This window comes from Myxine glutinosa, chromosome 2, assembly GCF_964187855.1.
Source record: "Myxine glutinosa chromosome 2, kmMyxGlut1.1, whole genome shotgun sequence".
Lineage (NCBI taxonomy): Eukaryota > Metazoa > Chordata > Myxini > Myxiniformes > Myxinidae > Myxine > Myxine glutinosa.
Window position 1 is genome coordinate 96522034 of NC_136262.1, and position 21392 is coordinate 96543425.

The window sequence follows — 21392 nt, forward strand, 5'->3', positions numbered from 1 at the left end:
ATAGTGTTCTGTGATACACCTATGTACAGTGTTTACTTTTAGATACTATGGTGATAAGCGTTCCCAGGTCAGCGCTACATCTCATTTTAGCATTTATTGTCTAGCAGACTCTAGCTCAACGAACATTTTACTCTTTTATTATAACAGATATTGTGTATGTACAATGTACATATTACTACTGTAATTATTTATTTAATGGAGCACAGAGTTTTATAATTTAAAGGTTTTATCTGTGTTCCCAGTAATTAATTTTACCACAATGATTGCATGTTGTGTGTATGATGATAGGAGAGAGTGTCAATTTACTTAGTAGTTAAAATTGGGTTCTTAATTTATCAACAGAATTAATCTATTATCAGTAGTATGCGAAATAAAAGGGCGGCCGCAGCTTTGGGGTATCAGAAACTTTACCATCATTGAGCTACCCCTAAATATTGTTCAATTGTGCTCATATTTTGCCTGAATTTTTATTTCATATATAGGAACAAATTGAGAGGGTAAGAAGATCATATTTCAAAAGTTCAAAAATAAGCTCCACCCTAATATACATATATATATATATATATATATATATATATATATATATATATATATATATTGTTGCGAATATGGAATTTGGCCTCCATATCCGCTTGTAAATATTCCCCTATTTTTTCCAATACTCCCCAACTTTCCCCAGTCCCCCATTCCCTAGTCCCATTGCATGTAAATAACAATCAGTAGAGCCGACCTTCCCCTTATTCCCCCATTAAATGTCGTGCCCAGGTCCACCGCACCACACGTAGACAACTTTCGGACATCTTCCTAGTTATTCTTAATCTATGTCAGTTAAGGCCTCGTTTCCATTAATTATGACTCTTCGTTGCACCAGAATGTGATTATATGGCATCAGTAGTGAGTTTAGGACCTTTCCCATACCTCCTCCCATCTTCTTCCCCAAACAACAACAATAACAACAACTACAACAACAATTACAACAACAACAGAGGGGATGGCGGCGGAGCGGGGGAGGATGCGTCCTCACACCGGCTCGATTAGCTCCAGACCATGCGCTCCACGGGGTTACCCCGAAGGGGCTGGCTGTCAGCTCCTCGTCGGGGGCGGAGCCAGTAACCCCCCCCGCACGCACCCAATGAGAAGCAACGTGCCGATTCCACGAGGCGGAGCTAACGAGCCGAGGGCGTGTCACTCCCCGCCGGATATACGCGGCCACGCGCCGGATGTGACGTCAGATGCGCCCCCAGCTTGGAGTCACGAGTAACCTTTGAGGCTGAGGAGAGATGCGCCCCCAGCTTGAGACGACAAGACGCCACCTCGAGCGCTGAGAGACCTCCTGCATCTTTTGGGCCGCGCCATCCTGTCCCTGAGCACAAGGTGCACCTTGTGCTGGCCATCGAATACCCGCTTTCCTTGTCATCAATCCCCGTGTGAGTCAGTTTTTGTCCTGTTTCTCTGTGGTCTGTCGGGAATAATATAAGGTTGTGTCTAAGTGCCTGTCTTCCTATGATGTACCTCTCGTCCCTGTAATCTGACCTTCCGCACGAATATAACCTCCTCCGGAGGTCTTGAGAACTGAACCCCTGGTGTCGTATTGTGTCATTATAACCCAGCCGGGTGTCTTCTCTTTCCTATTGAGCCAGCGTAGCGCGGCTTCGTCGACGTTCGAGTACAATCGGGTAATTTGTGCGGACGCGACGGCCATTCCGCTCGGCCCACCTTAACATCAAAGTCGTGTCTGTAACAATTGGTGTCAGGAGTGGGATTCGAGGCCCGACCAAATTTTGAAAAAAAAAAAAACGAATAGAGGAAAAAAAAAAATTTGGTCAAAATTTGGAGCGGCCGAAATTTGTTTTGTTTTACGAAACTCGAATTTTGCAAGTCGCGCTATGGCGGATCAAGACGGCTGGGGTCCGGTAGGGGAGAGTGAAGCAGGGTCGGTCCAGGACCAAAATGAGGGACAGGAGGAGAGCGAAGCAGTGAGGGCGGCAGGTTCGCAAAATAGCGCCGTCACGCACGAAGAAGCGGGCGCGCAAAATGGCGCCTCGCTGGTCACCGCGCCCGCGACCGTGGCAGCGCCCCTGGTGGATTCGAACCTTTTCCTCCTGCAAATGAGGGCCCTTATGGAACAAATGGTGGGAATGAGGGCTGATAGTGAGCAAATGAGGGCTGATAGTGAGCGGTTGGGAAACCAAATGGGGGTAATGAGGGACGAAGCGAGGGGTACCAGTGAGGGGTTAGACAATAATTTTAAGGGTTTAGACAAGAAATTTGGGAAGTTAGACGACAAATTTGAGGGGTTAGACAACGGGATAAAAGAGGTGAAAAAGGGGTTAATGGGGGTAGAAAATAGAATGGCTGCCCAGGAGAATCAGATAGAGGGAGTGAAAAATGGGTTAGAGGGGTTAGAAAACAGGATGGAAGGCAAATTGAGGGACATGAGGGACCAAGCGGAAAGGGAAGTTAACCAAATGGGGCAGCAGATAGAGGGGGTCAGAATGGGGGTAGAAACCAAACTGGATGCTCACAGGGAGGAAATGGAGCAGATGAGGGTGGCATCTGGGCAGGAGATGCAAGTGATGGGAGAGGAGATCAGAAGAGGAGTGAGTGAGGAGGTCGGAGGAGTGCGCGAGGAGGTGAGGCACTGTAAGGAGCACATGGAGAAAGAGGTGAGAAAGGGGACTGTAAAGTTACAAGGGGGCATAGAGGTCCTGACGCAGGAGGTGGAACAGCTGACGGAGGGACAAAAAGGACTAACGGAGCAGGTTCAAAGGAACACTGCGGTATTAGGAGGTTTAAAGGCGACACAGAAAGAACTAAAAGATGACTTGGTAGCGACGAAGAGGGAATGTCAGATGGTACGTGAGGGACTGACAACGAGGTTGGACGAGGTGATAGAGGTAATGGAGACGAAGGACCGGCAGGTGAGGACGCACATGGAAACGGTCAAGGTAGCCTTAGAGGATGAGCTTGAGGAGACGTACCGGGGAATAAAAGAGGTGAGGCACAAATTAGAAGAAGTGGAAGAAGGGGTGAGCGAAATTAAGAAGCGACGGAGAGGGGATAACAAAGAGATAAAAGAGGAGATAAAAGAATTGGTCCAAAGTCTGTGTTTGGATCGTGATGTGCTCATTAACCGGATGAGGGATTCGCAGGTGATGGAGGAGAAGCGAAGAGGAAGAGGACCCGGTGTAAGTGGTGACCAATATGGTCGTGCGTATGATGCGCCAGGGGATTTAAGAAGCTTGGGGGTCGAGATGGACCCGGGTGTTCGTGAAAGGCCGTTGGTGAGGTGTGCGACAGGTCTGGTGTGCGAAAAAGGAGGTGTGCAAGAAAGTCCGACTCTGGGGTGTGTGAGGAAAAAGTGCGTGCCAAGGAGTGAGTGTGCTGGCGAGAGTGAGTCGGTCGTAGCGCGTTTGCGAGGGGGCACATGGAAGCGCGGTGTGGTGAGTGTTACAGAGGGTGTAACGGGAGAGTGTGCGCGAGAAAGGTGTGTGACGGACAGGTGCATGAGGAAAGAGTGCGCTGTCAAAGGCAAGGAAGAATGCACACCTGTGGTGAGTGTTACAGAGGGTGTAACGGGAGAGTGTGCGCGAGAAAGGTGTGTGACGGACAGGTGCACGAGGAAAGAGTGCGCTGTCAAAGGCAAGGAAGAATGCACACCTGTGGTGAGTGTTACAGAGGGTGTAACGGGAGAGTGTGCGCGAGAAAGGTGTGTGACGGACAGGTGCATGAGGAAAGAGTGCGCTGTCAGAAGTAAGGAAGAGTGTCCACCTGTGGTGAGTGTTACAGAGGGTGTGACGGGAGAGTGTGCGCAGGAGTGTGCGCGAGAAAGGTGTGTGACGGACAGGTGCATGAGGAAAGAGTGCGCTGTCAGAAGTAAGGAAGAGTGTCCACCTGTGGTGAGTGTTACAGAGGGTGTAACGGGAGAGTGTGCGCGAGAAAGGTGTGTGACGGACAGGTGCATGAGGAAAGAGTGTGCTGTCAAGAGTAAGGGTGAGTGCGTTGTCACGAGTGGAGGTGAAAGTAGTGAGAGTGACATGGAGCGTGAGTTAGTTGTGACAGGTGAGCGAGGATGTACACCTGGGATGGAAGGATGCACACCTGGAATGGTAGAGCGTGAGTGGGAATGCACGCTGGAGTTGGTGGTGAGGCACGTGGTTGGGTGTGCGAATGAGGGCACACCTGTGATTGTCACAGAGGAGGTGACAGAGGAGGGGGCGCGAAGAGGTGTTTTGGTGAGGTGTGCGACCAACGAATGTGTGCCAAAGTGTTCGGTGGTCAGGTGTGTGACCAAGGCTGTGAGTGGAATGGGTGTACCTGGGTGTGTAAGGAAAGGTACGAGGAGCATGGGCACAGCTGGATGTGTGAGCAAGGAACGGGCTGCGGGGTGTAAGCGTCCAGGTGAAGCATCGACGTTACACGGGTTAGAGGTTAGAGCGACTTTTAGCCGAAGCAGGCCCTCGGTGCGTGCCGGGCCTCGCTTTGAACGGCCGCGTCCAGGCTCCACTAGGCGGAGCTGGCAGCCCGATAGGAAGGGTCGTTATGGCGACCACGTTTTGTTGAGACGTGCCGGCAGGTCGAGATCGGGACATTGGATGGCTCCACGCCGAGGTGGTGCGTGGGATCTCGGCCCGGGTAAGCCCCCGTCCCTGCCCCGAATGCCGGACGCATCCAGCCGCTGGCACAAAACAACCAGCATCCATTGCTTGGCTTTACGAAGCCGGGCTTTGGACAGGGATTGGCGCACCGAGAGGTATTAGTGAGTCGACTGGGTGATGAGGTTAGTGTTTTGGACCCAAAATTGGAGAAAAACAAAATTTGATGATTGGCAAGGGATTGGCAGTAGTGATTGGCAGATGATGGGTAGTGATTGGCAAATTTTTAATTTGTTGAAATTTGATGTGCAAAATTGGTAGTGAGAGACCCCCGATGTGGTGGGATGGCATCCCTGCCACCCTTCCCATGGTGGGGCAAAGGAGCTATAGCTTATGGGGTGTATGGCAGTGAAAACTAGCCCGGGTGGGTTAGGATATGGTGTGTAGGGATCTAGCGAAGATTGACATTAGGTAACGTTAAGATTAGTTAGTGACTGATACCTGTAGTGGGGACGCAGGTAGATTAGTGTGGATTATAATGACGAGGGAGCGCAATAGTTAAAGGGACGACTGGGAAGCGCAAGTTTCAGAAGGGAGTAGTTAGCTGAGATGATGCCGTGTGTGTGAGAATTGAACAGGTGTGATTGCACAGGTGTGCAACTGGACAGGTGTGTGGAGCCGTGTATGAGTAGTGAGTGTGTGGATCAGCGCGAATGCGCTTGGGGAGAGAAGGGTGCAGGTGGCACCAGGTGTGAGAGCACAGGTGTGCAGGTACAGGTGTGTGGAGAGAGTTGGAGTGAGTGGTACGGAGTGGTGTGCGTGGTGCGAAGGTGTGGATGGGGGAAGAGTGGACCCCTTTCACGAGTACCCGGGGCGGGTAGTGTAAGTGTTAGGTAGAGGGTACAGGTAAATTGTGGTTGGATATTGGCATTTGTGGTGCGGTTGCAGAATGGTGTTGTGGATGGGTGCATTAGTGTTGTGGAAATGGCTGGGCGTGTAGCCTGTTAGTGTGTGTAGTTGGTTGGGCACTCCACCACTGTGAGGATGTCGGCCAGGTGAGGCCGCAGGTGGGCTCTGGGAGCCGGTAGAGTTGTGGATGGGGCCCGAGGATCCGGAGGATGGACCCGGGTAGCCCAGTGCCAGAGAGGGCACCGAGTGGGGAGAGTGCCAGAGGGCCTTCCCCAGGTAGTTAGGTTAGGGCAAGGAGCAGGTAAGCTCGGAGGCAACTGCAGTGGTGGAGGTGTGCAGGTGGGTAGACCCACTGGGAGAGGTACACGCCGCAGCCCAGAAATTGTGCGAGGGCACCGGGAGATGAATCGGGGGAGTGAGACCCCAAATTGAAGAGCACCACAGTTTGGCCAATGGGAATTGGTTTTTAGAACCCATAGTGTAAGAGGGCCAATGGTTTGGCCGGAGAAAGCCCCCGGGTCGTGTAAAGTTGTTAAAGTCATTTAGGAGATAGTTAGGATTGATGAACCTGTCGCACCATACGCAGCCACTTACCTGTGGTGATGATGATGACTCCACACCTGTGTTTTCTTTGTTTTGTGCAGGAAATGAGATTGCTGTGAGGATTTGTGAGACGCATCACGACGTGGATGAGACATTGGGGTGATTCCATCTCTCCCTCCCTAGGAGGGACTGATGATGAATTGGTAATGGCAAATTATGATGTTGAGTTGGAGATGGCAAATTTTGATGAGAGTTGAAAATGGCAAATTTGATTGGTTAGGAGGGAGAGAAGACGAATTTGGTTTATGGGAGGAACGGGGAAGACAGTAGGGATGTTTGTTGATTTGTAAAGTAGATGTTTATGGGTAGTGTTGTGTTTTGTGGATACAGTAAGGGGTAAGGGAGGGGCCATGTAGGTTACCTGGTGGGTACGATAGGAACGTACCTGTCTCACCTGGTTCCCATGTGCCCCCAGTGTGCATCACCTTACATTGCGTGCACTTTTGCGCCCTTACCACCTTACTCACTTGTTGCTTCTTTTGTCTCCCACCTCCGAGGATCTGGCTTTGGGGTAGAGAGAGAGGAGAGAGAGGTGCTGGCTACGCAGTTGTGGGCCTGCACTTTCGCTGTTGGCTGCCTGGATCGATACACCATATGGACCGCAATGGTTGTGGCCACCCACAATGGACCGCAGTTCGTTTGCGGCCAAGCACCACCCGGGGATGGACCTATGGGTCAACGTGGCACCTATGCCATACAGGTGAACCACTTATAGTTAACACCACCAAGTGCACCACAAGAAGAGCAAGAGACACCTGCAGGGTTAGGGGTTGTCAAATTTATTTTTATTCCAATGAACAATGGTGACTGCACCGATTGGTGGTGGGGTGGTGCTTTTGATGCTCGGGAAGGGTGCTCTGCACGTTATTAAAGGCCGTCGGCCACAGAGCACTCGTGGGTTGGTGTATCGATGCTGGCAAGCGCGCTCTCTCTATGCATAACATCTGCATGTGTTCCTCCAAAAACAGGTCCTGGATCGTAGTGTAAATAGCAGCATAGTCTTGTAAATAATGCTCCCTACCGGCTGTATGTTTAGTTTGAGAATTCTTTCCGGATTCGGTTATCCTGTGGGTGTGTTTCTGTGAGGAGAAGGGTGCAACGTCGCAGGGGGACATATTTACTCATTTGTGAATATCTGTAAAACTGTCGCACTCAGGGTAGAGTTAATAGTAGAGGGAACTACATTGCGTGCCACACTAAAGTAGGTAAAAATTTATCGGGTCGGGTCGCCCCGAGGGTAGAGAAGGGTGCAATGTTGCGAATATGGAATTTGGCCTCCATATCCGCTTGTAAATATTCCCCTATTTTTTCCAATACTCCCCAACTTTCCCCAGTCCCCCATTCCCTAGTCCCATTGCATGTAAATAACAATCAGTAGAGCCGACCTTCCCCTTATTCCCCCATTAAATGTCGTGCCCAGGTCCACCGCACCACACGTAGACAACTTTCGGACATCTTCCTAGTTATTCTTAATCTATGTCAGTTAAGGCCTCGTTTCCATTAATTATGACTCTTCGTTGCACCAGAATGTGATTATATGGCATCAGTAGTGAGTTTAGGACCTTTCCCATACCTCCTCCCATCTTCTTCCCCAAACAACAACAATAACAACAACTACAACAACAATTACAACAACAACAGAGGGGATGGCGGCGGAGCGGGGGAGGATGCGTCCTCACACCGGCTCGATTAGCTCCAGACCATGCGCTCCACGGGGTTACCCCGAAGGGGCTGGCTGTCAGCTCCTCGTCGGGGGCGGAGCCAGTAACCCCCCCCGCACGCACCCAATGAGAAGCAACGTGCCGATTCCACGAGGCGGAGCTAACGAGCCGAGGGCGTGTCACTCCCCGCCGGATATACGCGGCCACGCGCCGGATGTGACGTCAGATGCGCCCCCAGCTTGGAGTCACGAGTAACCTTTGAGGCTGAGGAGAGATGCGCCCCCAGCTTGAGACGACAAGACGCCACCTCGAGCGCTGAGAGACCTCCTGCATCTTTTGGGCCGCGCCATCCTGTCCCTGAGCACAAGGTGCACCTTGTGCTGGCCATCGAATACCCGCTTTCCTTGTCATCAATCCCCGTGTGAGTCAGTTTTTGTCCTGTTTCTCTGTGGTCTGTCGGGAATAATATAAGGTTGTGTCTAAGTGCCTGTCTTCCTATGATGTACCTCTCGTCCCTGTAATCTGACCTTCCGCACGAATATAACCTCCTCCGGAGGTCTTGAGAACTGAACCCCTGGTGTCGTATTGTGTCATTATAACCCAGCCGGGTGTCTTCTCTTTCCTATTGAGCCAGCGTAGCGCGGCTTCGTCGACGTTCGAGTACAATCGGGTAATTTGTGCGGACGCGACGGCCATTCCGCTCGGCCCACCTTAACATCAAAGTCGTGTCTGTAACAATATATATATATATATATATATATATATATATATTGTTACGGACACGACTTTGATGTTATGGTGGGCCGAGCGGAATGGCCGCCGTGTTCGCACAAGTTACCCGATTACACTCGAACGTTGGCCGAATCGCGCTACGCTAGATCAATGAAGGAAAGGACACAACGGCTGGGTTAAATGACACGACACCAGCGGTACAGTTCTCAAGACCTCCGGAGGAGGTTATAATATGGGTTTGCAGAATGTTTAGATTACACGGACAAGAGGTACAGCACAGAAAGGTGGGCACTTAGACACGGTCTTATCTTATCCCCGACAGACCACAGACAAACGGGACAAGACTGACTCACACAGGGATTGATGGCAAGGAGGGGCAGGCAGTCGATGGCTCAAGGTGCACCTTGGCTCAGGGGCAGAATCGACCCGGTCCGGTCCAAAGAGGCGGGAGGTATCCAGCGCTTGGAGGTGGCGACTTCTCTCTCCAAGCTGGGGGCGCATCTTACGTCACCTCCGGTAAGTGGCTGCGTATATCCAGCGGGGAGTGACACGCCCTCGGCTCGTTAGCTCCGCCCCAGATGGAATCGGCCCGCCGCTTCTTATTGGGTGCGGGGGGTTACCGGGCTCCGCCCTTGACGAGGAGCTGACAGTCAGCCCCTTCGTGGTAACCCCGTCGGAGCACATGGGCAATGGCGGCTAACCAAGCCGGAGTGAGGACGCCCACTCCCCGCGCCGCCGCCGCGCCGCCCCTGCTGTTGTTGTAGTTGTTGTTGTAGTTCCATGAGGAAGAGATGCGGGGAGGTATTGGGAGGTCCTAAACTTGCTAACGGTGCCATACAATCACATTCTGGTGCAACGAAGAGTCAGAATTAATGGAAACGAGTCCTTAACTGACATAGACTAAGAATAACTAGCAAGATGTCCTATAGTTGTCTACGTGAGATGCGGTGAACCTGGGCACGACATTTAATGGGGGAAAAAGGGGAAGGTCGGGGCTACAGAGTGTTGTTTACAGACAATGGGACTAGGGAATGGGGGATTGGGGATAGTTGGGGAGTATTGGGGAAATAGGGGAATATTTACAAGCGGATATGGATGGAGGCCAAATCCCATATCCGCAACAATATATATATATATATATATATATATATATATATATAGTTACGGTTTTTAGAACCTTCACTTGTAAATAATAATTCTTGTAAATAACTCTTCATTCAAAGGTCCAAGGTCGCACCCATAGCTAGGCCACAAGCAACAAGTAGGACACCATAGAAACTCTTCAGTTATGTCCTTAGTATGTGTTTAGTCAAGGCTGTGTTCCCAATAGTCGAATCTGCGTTGCATTAATCAGATAAGGTAGGTCCCGAATCCAATTGTGTTCATTTTGCAGCTCTCTCCCTCCAAAATCTATTACGCACCCCAGCCGCAGCCTTATCGCTCGCCCAGGCCGCCATTTTCCATGCAGTCAGTTGGAGAAGAAGGGGGAGAAGCGCCCGGAGCGGGGCGTGGCCCCGTCCATGTGTCATCAAGGGTGGAGTCGGTGAGCCCTCGCGACCAACCAGGGCTGAGGTGAGCTCAATCATGGGCGTAGCCCTATGAAACGCGGCTTGATTTCAACACGCACGATATAAGCGCCGCGGACGGACTACTTAGGGAGTTGGGTGAAGAGTGGCGTGAAGAGAGTTGCGTGAGGAGAACTGCGCGAGGAGGCCACTGCGAGAGAGGGCGTGCTTCCTATGAGAGTTGGGAGAGAGAGGTCGTTGAGAGCTGCGGGAGAGGGCGTGCTCTTACGAGAGAGAGAAAGCCGAATACCTTCCCCGATATAAGAACCCCGCCAAATAAGGTCCGCTCGCGTGCAACAATATATGAGCAGCGCTACCTGCCGGGTTTTGCCGCGGAGCTGGAACGTGGATCGGAGCCCACGCCGACCATCTGCCTGGACCCTTCTCCTCCTACCATTACAACCCATTACCATCTCCCGTGTAAGTCTGTTTGTTTTGTCTGGGGTTTGTTAAGTTAAGACTGAATAGTTAAGGATTGCCCTGTGTCTGCTTCTTCCTCTTCTTGTACATTCTTCCTTTCGTTTCCTCTTCTAATTGTACAAATTGTTAATAAATTGCCCTGTTCTTTTGGTTTCCTCTTATCCGATCATCTTCGTCCTTTCTTCCAATTGAGTACCTGTGGCACGATTTGGCCAATCGCTCAGGATCGGGTTAGTCTTGTTAACGGCTCGAACCGCGGATTGCTAACCGCTCGGCAAATTCCATCTTGTCCGCGGTCCGAGCAGGAGTTATCTCCCTGCTTCACGGCCAGGGGTAGCACTCAGGTATTTGGGACTTCATTGACCAATCACCCTGGCTACTCCCGACCGGAAGGAGCATTATAACTTCTAGGGTTGGGGGAACGGCCAGCTTAAAAGACAAGGGGATTAACCCCCCCCCCCCCCCCCCCCTCGGTAAGGGGAGCGCCGACCCCCGAATCCGTAAATATATATATATATATATATATATATACATATATATATATATATATATATATATATATTATATATATATATATATATATATATATGAGAGGTATAGCGGGGAGATCGGACAGACAGTAGGTGGGATCACAGCATCATGAAGCAAATGCTTTGATGGAAATGCCAGAAAATTCAACTTTGCTAACTAATGCATCTCTATTATGGAAATAAAAAAGTGGGTCGGTCAAATTATTGGATTTTACTATAAATAGATGAGGTGTGTGTGTGTGTGTGTGTGTGTGTGTGTGTGTGTGTGTGTGTGTGTGTGTGTGTGTGTGTCATGTTTTTTGTGGAGTTATACTGGAGCTCTGATGTACAATGTCATAGACTGAAATGATCGTTACAATCACCTGAGTTGATTCGGCCAATTTACTACAAAGAAACCGGAAGAATTCCCATGTTTCTAAACGCACGCCATGTTAAGGCGTATAGAGCAGTTTAATAGGTCCTTCCATAGTATGGTATGCCAATTACAAAACTAGAACGGCACTCGGTAGAGAGCATACCTCCACCAGGCTGAACAGTTTACGGTTTGTACCCACTGATAGGTCAGATCTGGATTTGACATGAACCAAAATCTAATCGTCTTGTTCTTGTCATCGACCCAACTCATCCACCAAGTTATGTCATCGCCCGTCTATAATTTTTTGGAAATATCGTGCTATATATCGTTTTTGGCCCTATCTCTCAATAGTGAAGAATCATTTAATAAATTGTAGTAGCTGGATCCGAATCCGGATCTTCACCAAAATCTAACCATTTCATCCTTGTCACATACTCAACCTCTCCACCAAATTTCCTCCAAATCCAGCCACAACTTCGAGATATTGTATTCACAGACAGGCAGGCAGGGGTGAAAACATAACCTCTATCCGCATTCGATGGTGGAGGTAGTAAATAACAAAAAGAATGATAACATTGTAACAAATCATATATTAATTACTATTAATAATAACAATAATACAATTCGTATAATTTGGCAATAATAATAACGAAAGTATAGTCCCCATCCTGGCCCAAGGTTCTTTTACCTTGTGCCCAGAATGTGAGCCACCCCCAGATCCTGAGCCACTCCCAGATCCTCGACCTCCAAGACGCTCGTTGACCAGAGAACGAGTGGCAGCGAAGGCAGACTCAACAATGCCTTGTGCGTTCCGTGCTCCTATACAAAACAAACTACAATTTGATGCAATCACCACGACCACAACCTCATGACCTCAACCACAACCCCGCGCACCACTACCACGAGCACAACCCCGCCCGCACACCACTACCACGAGCACAACCCTGCCCACGCACCACTACCACAAGCACAACCATGCACACCATGACCACCATCACAACCCCACACACCACGACCACAATAACCCCACCACAACACCACCCCACGCATGCCGTCTCGATGATGCATAACAGGTGGTTTCGAGCAATTGCACATTTGTTCAACATTGGGAATCTTTAATCCACATGATCCAATTTTGACCCTGCCATTCAGCACGATCGCCACGATTCCCACCATTATAATCCTCAGGTTTGTTCTTGTTGGCACCAAAAATCTTGATGGTGGGAAAGCCACTAACTCCATAAGTGGATCCGAGCGAGTTGTGTGCATCTGCATCGACTGCTCCCACTTTAACGACTCCCTAGAAAAGGGGATAGGAGGAACATGGTAGTAAATTGGAAATATTTTTCGTTTTCCTTGGTTGTTTTTATTTCTCAAATTATATATTGAAATGTGCTGTGCAATTGATTTCTGTACTTCGACTGAATTTGGCACTGTGGGAGCAGACAATGCGATACCACAGACTACTTGTGGTAGAGCAGGACCATTTCATCAAGCAGAACTTCCCAATCACACACACCAACTGCTGGCTCATTCTTTCCTGCTCGGTTTTCAGCAAAGGTAGCAAATATCATACCCCCCTCAGCAACTTTTCTGAAGAAAACAAAACAATTCCTCACTCATATTGTCTCACAAAGTCTTTACCTTTAAAGCGGTTGCAGCTTTTGTCCACTCTGGAGCGAGACTCTTACAGTGGCCACACCTGCACAAACACCATGGAAGCCCCAATTAAAAACGTGCCATCTGCGATGAAAAAGAGAAGCAATGGTCGCCTCGGTGGCGTAATAGAGCAATCTCTGAGTTTGGGAGGTCGGTGGTTCGAATCATACTTCAGACTTAAAAAACGGTACATGTTGCTTCATTGCTTACCACTCAGCATTTTAAACGGATAGATTATGGACAACCATAGGTTGGCAATACCCTGGTGTTGGGCTAGCGGCTAGGGTGCCGGCTTAGGATCCTAGGATCCTGGGTTCGAATCCTGGTCGATCGCTGAATTAACGCCAGGGGGGTTGACTCAGCCTGTCATCCTTCCGAGGTCGGCTAATTGAGTACCAGTTCACTGGTAATTCCCTGTTTGTCGTTAAAGGCGGCAAAAAGGGTTGGCGTCAGGAAGGGCATCCGGCCGTAAAACATTGCTTCAAAAAGGGGACCAAAAAACAACAACCACGGTTCCCGAAAAAGGCCAACCCCCGCTTTGCGGGGAAAAATGGCCTCTAAAGGTGGTTATAGGTTGGCAATAGTAGCTTGATGGGCCTCGTGGCCTCGTCCTGCGTTGAAGTTCCTTGTACATAAACTTATATTATAAAGGCCACGTCATCAAATACATTCATCCACATCACCAGGGCACAAACTCAAGAGGGGCCACAAAAAAAACAAAAAAAACAACATACGAGGCAAGTGCAAAAAAAATGCAAAAATAATACCACAATAAATGCATTTATTTATGTATAAAGCTAGTATTATTTATTCCCTTGTTAGCAGAGCAAAGATGAGAGACAGGAATTCAAGGTCTAATGTAACTAGCGCAACGTTTATTTTTTATTCATAATTATGACGTCATAATTCAACAAGTACAACGCTTCATCCGTTCAGTATGACTTTTTCTCTGCAATTCTTGGTCCAATTCACACTAAATTTTCACCATAGGAGCACCTCCTCCTGTAGAATTTTAGTGATAATTATGACGCCATGGGTCACGTGGTACGGGCACCATCTTGGGAAACTTCGCACCTCAATAGCTCTGAAATTAAAGTTAGTATTGGGCATTTGTATTATGATCGCTGGGTTTTAATGCAGTTAGGTGGGTAAATAAATGAGTATAAGGTAGACACAGTAATGCAGTTCAGCTCTTTTTTGTTTTTATTTCTTTCCACTACGTTTCGAGGTTGGTTTTGGGGGGGGGGGGGTGGAGAAAGGGGGGAGCCCTCCTATTCTAATGTCCCGGGCCCTGGTAAACAAAAATCCGGTTCTGCCAGGGCACCTTCAACTGTCATCACCACTAAAGTACCACTCATTCACCTACCTGTCAGGTACACATCTACATACCCTTGAGCATTGATCACCGCTGTGCAAGTGAACTAGGCTTGTACCAAGTCTGGTGCAAAACCGGACACGATAGACACACGAAGTACACAATCACTCACCATGGAGCAAAAAACTCCACCAGCCAAACACCATCACTTTGCAGGACTTCGTGGTTGAAGTTAGAGGGAGTGAGCTCCACCACGTCATCACTGGCTGTGTAAAGGGCGGCTGTTTCTTCAAGGTACGTCACCAACATCACCACCACTAGGTCGAAAACCACACACCGCTCAATTATTTGACTCAAAGCATGGATAAGGAACAAGCAAGTCTGGTTTGCATGTACAGTGCATACAAAGGGCGCCAGAAGTGGGAGGCGGAGCATGGGACCCCAACATTGGAGGAGGAGAGGGGAGAGGGGGAGGTGGAGGGGAGGGGAGGGGAGGTGAGGGGAGGGGAGGGGAGGGGAGGTGGAGGGAGGGGAGGGGAGGTGGAGGGGAGGGGAGGGGAGGTGGAGGGGAGGGGAGGGGGGGGGAGATGGAGGGGGAGGGCAGGGGAGGGGAGGTGGACCCCCAACATTGGGGAGGGGAGGGAAGGAGAGGGGAAGGCGGAAGGAGAGGAGGGAAGGGGAAGGAGAGGAGGGAAGGGGGGAGGGAAGGGGGAAGAGGGGGGAGGAGGAGGGGGAGGGATGGGGGGAGAGGGGGAGGGAAGGGGGGGAGAGGGGGGAAGGGGGAAGAGGGGGGAGGGAAGGGGGAAGAGGGGGGAGGGAAGGGGGAAGAGGGGGGAGGGAAGGGGGAAGAGGGGGGGAGGGAAGGGGGAAGAGGGGGGAGAAGGGGGAAGAGGGGGGGAGGGAAGGGGGAAGAGGGGGGAGGGAAGGGGGAAGAGGGGGGAGGAGGAGGGGGAGGGAAGGGGGAAGAGGGGAAAGGGAGGGGAGGAAGGGGAGGAAGGGGAGGGGAGGAAGGGGGAGAGGGAGGGGGAGGGGAGGAAGGGGGAGAGGGAGGGGGAGGGGAGGAAGGGGGAGAGGGAGGGGGAGGGAAGGAAGGGGGAGAGGGAGGGGGAGGGGAGGAAGGGGGAGAGGGAGGGGGAGGGGAGGAAGGGGGAGAGGGAGGGGGAGAGGAAGTGGGGAGGGAAGGAGGGAGGGGAGAGGTGGGAGGGGGGTTTGACACAAAAAGAGAGAAGAGAACAAGGATTTCTACATTACTACAGATAAACTCGGTGAGAATTACTACAAGGATACTATTCTAGCACTTCCAGTTCCTTCACAAAGATGCAAAACCAAAAGCAAACCGAGGTGTCAACTTTATTAATACGATTTTTAAATATTATGAAACATTGACGAAATCATTGTGCAGCAATTAAAGCTGACTGAAGTGAAAGTATGAAGAGTCGCAGACACTCAAATAAATCGATTCAAGATCGTCCTGCCATAAAACTCACGCAATAAACCCCAAGACCAGCTGCATGTCCTCCGATGCGCCATGTCCTGTAAACCCACCAACGATCAACACAAACAGCGGCACCGAAACCGAATACTGAGGTAAACCGTAAGGTAAACGTGTCCCAGCACAGCCAGAAACGCCGTGGCCCTCTCTCATTGGTTGAACCCACTCCCACATCGCGTGACCTGTACGCAGATCTTAATGCGCCCCTTGCGCCGTCTCCTGCTTTGATGCTGTAGTTTAAAAAAAAATCCATGATTTTTATTAACATTCCACATTTTTATATTCTCATTGTTTTTTTTTTAACAAAGGGTATAACGCTTGCACACAGGGAATTGGAGAAATCGGTACAACCAATATTATAGTGTGGTACACCCTAGAACTATCTGATCGAGGCCCTTCTCGATTTGTACATTTCTGGAGATGAAAATGGATTTGAGTGTGGTGAAAGAGCATTAGCTATTGATGAAGAACAATGTGTGACTTAGGGATCTACTGCAGAGTAAGAAGATCAAATCAGGGGAGTTCCGTTAGCAAGCAGCTTGCTTGAAAATCAAAGCGCTCAATCAAGCACTCTAACGGAACAGAGTGCTCGGCACCGCTTAACAACATGGCGGTCTTCATGTAAACAATGCTGTCTGGACTGATGTTGTCAGTTTTACTTGATCCTCTTGTAACAACTTCCCCAATCGAAGTTATTGTGTTAACAGCTGCTACAGAGTACGAGGAATAAGGAAAGAAAGATAAAGGTATGGGGAATCAAGGGAGGAGCCCCCCTTCCAAGCTTATTTTATTACAAGCAAAGGTGCCCGGCGTTGCCGGGCAACGCAGAGTCGCTTCATGACAGGAATATGAAGAGAAGGGGGAGAGAAAGGTGTGGGCGAGAGAGGAGACAGGACAGGAGGCAGAGAAGGGTAGAGTGATGGTGGTAGGTGAGGGAGGACAGAAGAGAAGAGGAGAGGAGGAGGGAGAAACAGAGAGGCGTGAGAGAGAGAAGGGGGTTGTGTGGAAGGAAAAAAAGAGTGAAATGGAAGGAGGGGAAGGGGGGAGGGTGTTAGCAAAAAGAATATGTTGAAGGAGCTGCGCTCCAACGCAAGTCGAAAGAATTGACGCGACCAAAGACGGAATTCGTCCGAGTTGCTTTATTGAAACAAAACAGCTCAGGTATTCTGACAAAAGCCCGTTTATCGGGCAGCAATATATATACACATTTATGTCGGGAAGTTTGCCCGGCAAAAGCTATACCGGGCATGCCCGGGTGTCAAGGGCGAGCCTTGGAAAGGCGAGTCTGGACCTGCCCGGGCGTGTTTGGCTGCGGCCTGGCAAGTCGAGGCTGGGCGTGCCCGGGCGCTCTGGACGAGTACTGGAAAGGCGAGAGCGGGCATGCCCGGACGCTCTGGGCGAGCCCTGGAAAGGCGATAGCGGGCATGCCCGGACGCTCTGGGCGAGCCCTGGAAAGGCGATAGCGGGCATGCCCGGACGCTCTGGGCGAGCCCTGGAAAGGCGATAGCGGGCATGCCCGGACGCTCTGGGCGAGCCCTGGAAAGGCGAGAGCGGGCATGCCCGGGAAAGACGAGACCGGGCGTGCCCGGGAGGTTCGGGCGTGCCCGGGAACAGTGAGTCCGGGCATGCCCGGGAGAGGCGCGTCTGGCCGTGTTCTGGCCGGTGCAAGGCGATTGTGTGCATCCAGCGGTAACCGCTACACACGCCCCTCCAGAATCGACCTGCACCGGCAGGGTCAATTTAAGGGGGGTCCGGATGACCCGGCCGAAGCGACCCCTGGAGGGTCGTGGGGAGGGGTCCGACGTGGTGGTGGGTGGTCGAGCGGGGGGAACTGTGGACGGGGGGCGGCCTCGCCGCGGAGGAAGGGCCAACCGTGGTGGTCGGTCGACGTCCATGTGCGCCGGTTTGAGGCGTCCACAGAGATCCGGTCCGACCGGCCGCCAACGTCGACGACAAAGGACTTGTCGCCTCGTCGCAGGACCCGGAAGGGCCCGTCGTACGGTGGCCGGAGTGGCCCCCGGTGCGCATCATGACGCACAAAGACGTACTCCGCTGTGCGAAGCGCCGGGGGGACGTCGGACTGGGGGCCCCCGTGGCGGGACGTTGGCACGGGGGCAAATCGGCGGGCGGCCTCCTGGAGGTCCGAGCGCTGGTGTGCGGCGGACCAGGGACTGGTAGCGTCGGGCACGAACTCGCCCGGGACGCGGAGCGGCTGGCCGTAGACGAGCTCGGCGGCGCACGCCTGGAGGTCCTCCTTGGGGGCCGTGCGGAGGCCCAAAAGGACCCACGGCAGCCGGTCGGTCCAACCGTCGTCCTGAAGGCCGGCCATGAGTGCGGCCTTCATGGAGCGGTGAAACCGCTCGCACAACCCGTTGGCTTGGGGGTGGTAGGCCGTGGTGCGGTGCAGCGTGACCCCCAACGAGCGGGCGACCGCGCCCCAAAGTTCGGACGTGAACTGTGGGCCGCGGTCGGACGAGATGTCCGCCGGTGCGCCGAAGCGCGCGACCCAGGTGGCGATGAACGCCTGCGCCACGTCGGCGGTGGTGGTGGAGGTGAGGGGCACGGCCTCCAGCCACCTGGTGGTCCTGTCCACCATGGTGAGCAGGTGGGTGAACCCCCGCGATGGGGGCAGGGGACCCACCAGGTCCACGTGGACGTGGTCGAAACGCCGTGCAGGCACGGTGAAAGGTGCCAGCGGGGCCTGGGTGTGGCGGTGGACCTTGGCCCACTGGCAGGCCGTGCAGGCATTGGCCCAGTCGCGGACGTTCCGTCGAAGGCCGTGCCAGACGAAACGCGCCGACACCAGCTTCTGAGAAGCTTTCCGGCCCGGGTGAGAAAGGCCGTGGATGGAGGCTAAGATGTGGCGCTGCCAGGAAACGGGCACGATGGGGCGAGGCTGGCCTTGGGAGACGTCGCAGAGCAGGACGGTGCCCGCGAAGGGGATGTCGGCCAGGCGGAGGCCCGTGTCCGCCGCCCGGAGGGCCTGCACTGAGGTGTCGGTGGTCTGGTCGGCCGCCATGAGCGCGAAGTCCACGCCGAGGTGGACCGCGTTCGCGCTGGCCCGAGAAAGACAGTCGGCCACAGCGTTGTCTTTGCCGGCGACGTGCCGGATGTCCGTGGTGAATTCCGACACGGTGGAGAGGTGGCGCTGCTGGCGGGCCGACCACGGCTCCGTGACTTTGGCCATTGCGTAGACCAACGGCTTGTGGTCGACGAAAGCCGTGAACGGGCGGCCCTCCAGGAGGTGTCGGAAATGGCGAACGGCCAGGAATAGACCGAGCAGCTCGCGGTCGAACGTGCTGTATTTTAACTCGTTCGGCCGGAGCTGCCGGCTGAAAAAAGCGAGTGGCTGCCAAACCCCGTCCACCCATTGTTCATGGACGGCGCCCACCGCGTAGTTGGAGGCGTCCGTAGTGAGGGCGATGGGCGCGTTGAGCACCGGGTGAGCCAGCAGCGTTGCGTCGGCGAGGGCCCGTTTTGCGCTCGCGAAGGCCGCGTCCATGGCCACGGACCAAACGATGTCATGCTTGGCCGGCTTGCCCCGGAGGGCCTCGTAAAGGGGCCGCATGAGCTGAGCAGCGCGGGGCACGAATCGGTGATAAAAATTCACCATGCCGAGGAACTCTTGTAGGGCCTTGATGGAACGGGGACGCGGGAACGTGGTGATGGCCTCGACCTTGGTCGGCAGCGGCACGGCCCCGGTCTTGGTGATGCGGTGGCCCAAAAAGTCAACGGTCGTCGTGCCGAAGTGGCATTTGGCCGGGTTGACAATTAAGCTGTGCTCGCTGAGGCGACCGAACAGTGTTCGGAGGTGGAGGAGGTGCTCGGCGCGGGACGTGCTGGCGACGAGGATGTCGTCCAGATAGACGAAAAGAAATGGCAGGTCGCGCAGCACGCCGTCCATTAAGCGCTGGAACGCCTGGGCCGCGTTCTTGAGGCCAAACGGCATCCTCAAAAATTCGAACAGGCCGAACGGCGTGATGACGGCCGTCTTCGGGACGTCGGCCGCCCGGACAGGTACCTGGTGGTATCCCCGTATCAGGTCAATTTTGGAAAATATGACCCGTCCCGCCAAACGGGCGGAAAAGTCCTGGATGTGCGGGATCGGGTACCTGTCGGGGGTGGTAGCGTCGTTGAGGCGGCGGTAGTCGCCACACGGGCGCCATCCGCCCCCCGGCTTTGGCACGATGTGCAGTGGTGAGGCCCACGCGCTATTGGAGCGCCGCACGATGCCGAGGTGCTCCAACGCGTCGAACTCGGCCTTTGCCACGGCGAGCTTGGCCGGGTCGAGGCGGCGGGCCCTGGCGTAGACCGGCGGGCCCGTAGTGGGTATGTGGTGCTCGATCCCATGCCGCACTGCGACGGCCGAAAACGTCAGCCGTGTGAGGGCCGGGAATTCCGCGAGCAGGCGAGCGAACTCGTTCGCCGTCGGGAACGCGCACGCCAGTTCGGTCGGCGCGGAGCTGCTCATCGTGCACGCCAGGGAGCTGAAGGTCTCGGCGTTGACAAGGCGACGACGTTTGACGTCGACCAGCAGCCCGTGCGCGCAGAGGAAGTCGGCACCCAGCAACGCCATGGGGACGCAGGCGGTCACAAAGGTCCACTGAAAGCGCTGGCTGCCGAAGCAGAGGGTGACGTTGCGCGGGCCGAAAGTGCGTATGGCCGAGCCATTAGCAGCGACCAAAGAGGGGCCGCAAACGGCGTCCCGCCTGTCCTGCTCGGAGGCGGGTATGACGCTCAGTTGGGCGCCGGTGTCACAAAGGAAACGCCGCCCGGATGCTTTGTCCCGAATAAAAAGCAAGTTGCCCGAGTGGCCGGCGCTCATGGCTGGGAATGAACGCCGGCCCGGCCGTTTCCCGACTTGCCGAAAGTGCACGGGGGTCGGCACGTCCGAGCCTTGTGTCCGAACCTGGCGTGGTAATAACACCACGCCTAGTCAGGTGGAGGCCCCGGCCGTCGTGTCGGAAGCGGTTGGTGCGGCGTGGCGGCCGCCAGTTTCACCGGCAGTTCGGCCTCCAACCGTGCAGGGCGCTCGGGCGTCGCCTCGGACGGCGGCAGGCTCCAGGTAGCCGCGCCGATGTGTTGGCCCACCGAGGAGATCTTATCGGTTTCCCTGGCGAGGGCGCGGGGATCGGTGATCGACGTGCCAGCCAGGGCGAGGCGTACCGGGTGAGGCAGCTGGCGAAGGAACAACTCGCGGAACAGAAAATCCGGAGAGTGCTCACCGAGCAACGAGAGCATATAGTCCATGCGCTCGGACGGGCGCGTGTCGCCGAGCTCGGGCAGGTCGAGCAGGCGCCGTGCGCGTGCCGCCGGTGAGAGGGCGAAAGCGTCGAGGAGGAGCGTCTTCAGCGCGTCATACTTTTCGGCAGCCGGCGGGTGCTCGAGGAGGCTCAGGGCGCGGGCCGCGGTGGCGGAACCGAGCGCTGCCACGACGTGGTGGAAGCGGGTGTCGTCCGCGGTGATGCCTCGCAGGGCGAACTGGGAGTCCGCCTGGGCGAACCAAACAGCCGCGTGAGCCTCCCAGAAGGTAGGCAGTTTAAGAGTCACTGCCGT

At 53.4% G+C, this 21392-nt stretch overlaps 1 protein-coding gene across 1 annotated transcript in view; it reads right to left on the reverse strand.

The window, feature by feature from the left end:
* Positions 1-16022, reverse strand: part of PDIA6 (protein disulfide isomerase family A member 6) — a 58800-nt gene extending 42778 nt beyond the window's left edge. Inside the window, exons 1-5 of the mRNA XM_068107716.2 lie at positions 15832-16022; positions 14517-14661; positions 13015-13072; positions 12544-12670; positions 12059-12189 (exon numbers count right to left, since the gene is read on the reverse strand). Of these exons, the coding sequence (XP_067963817.2) occupies positions 12059-12189; positions 12544-12670; positions 13015-13072; positions 14517-14661; positions 15832-15874 (504 nt within the window). The 5' untranslated portion in view covers positions 15875-16022. The remainder of the gene's footprint in view (positions 1-12058; positions 12190-12543; positions 12671-13014; positions 13073-14516; positions 14662-15831) is intronic.
* Between the last annotated feature and the right edge of the window lie 5370 nt (positions 16023-21392).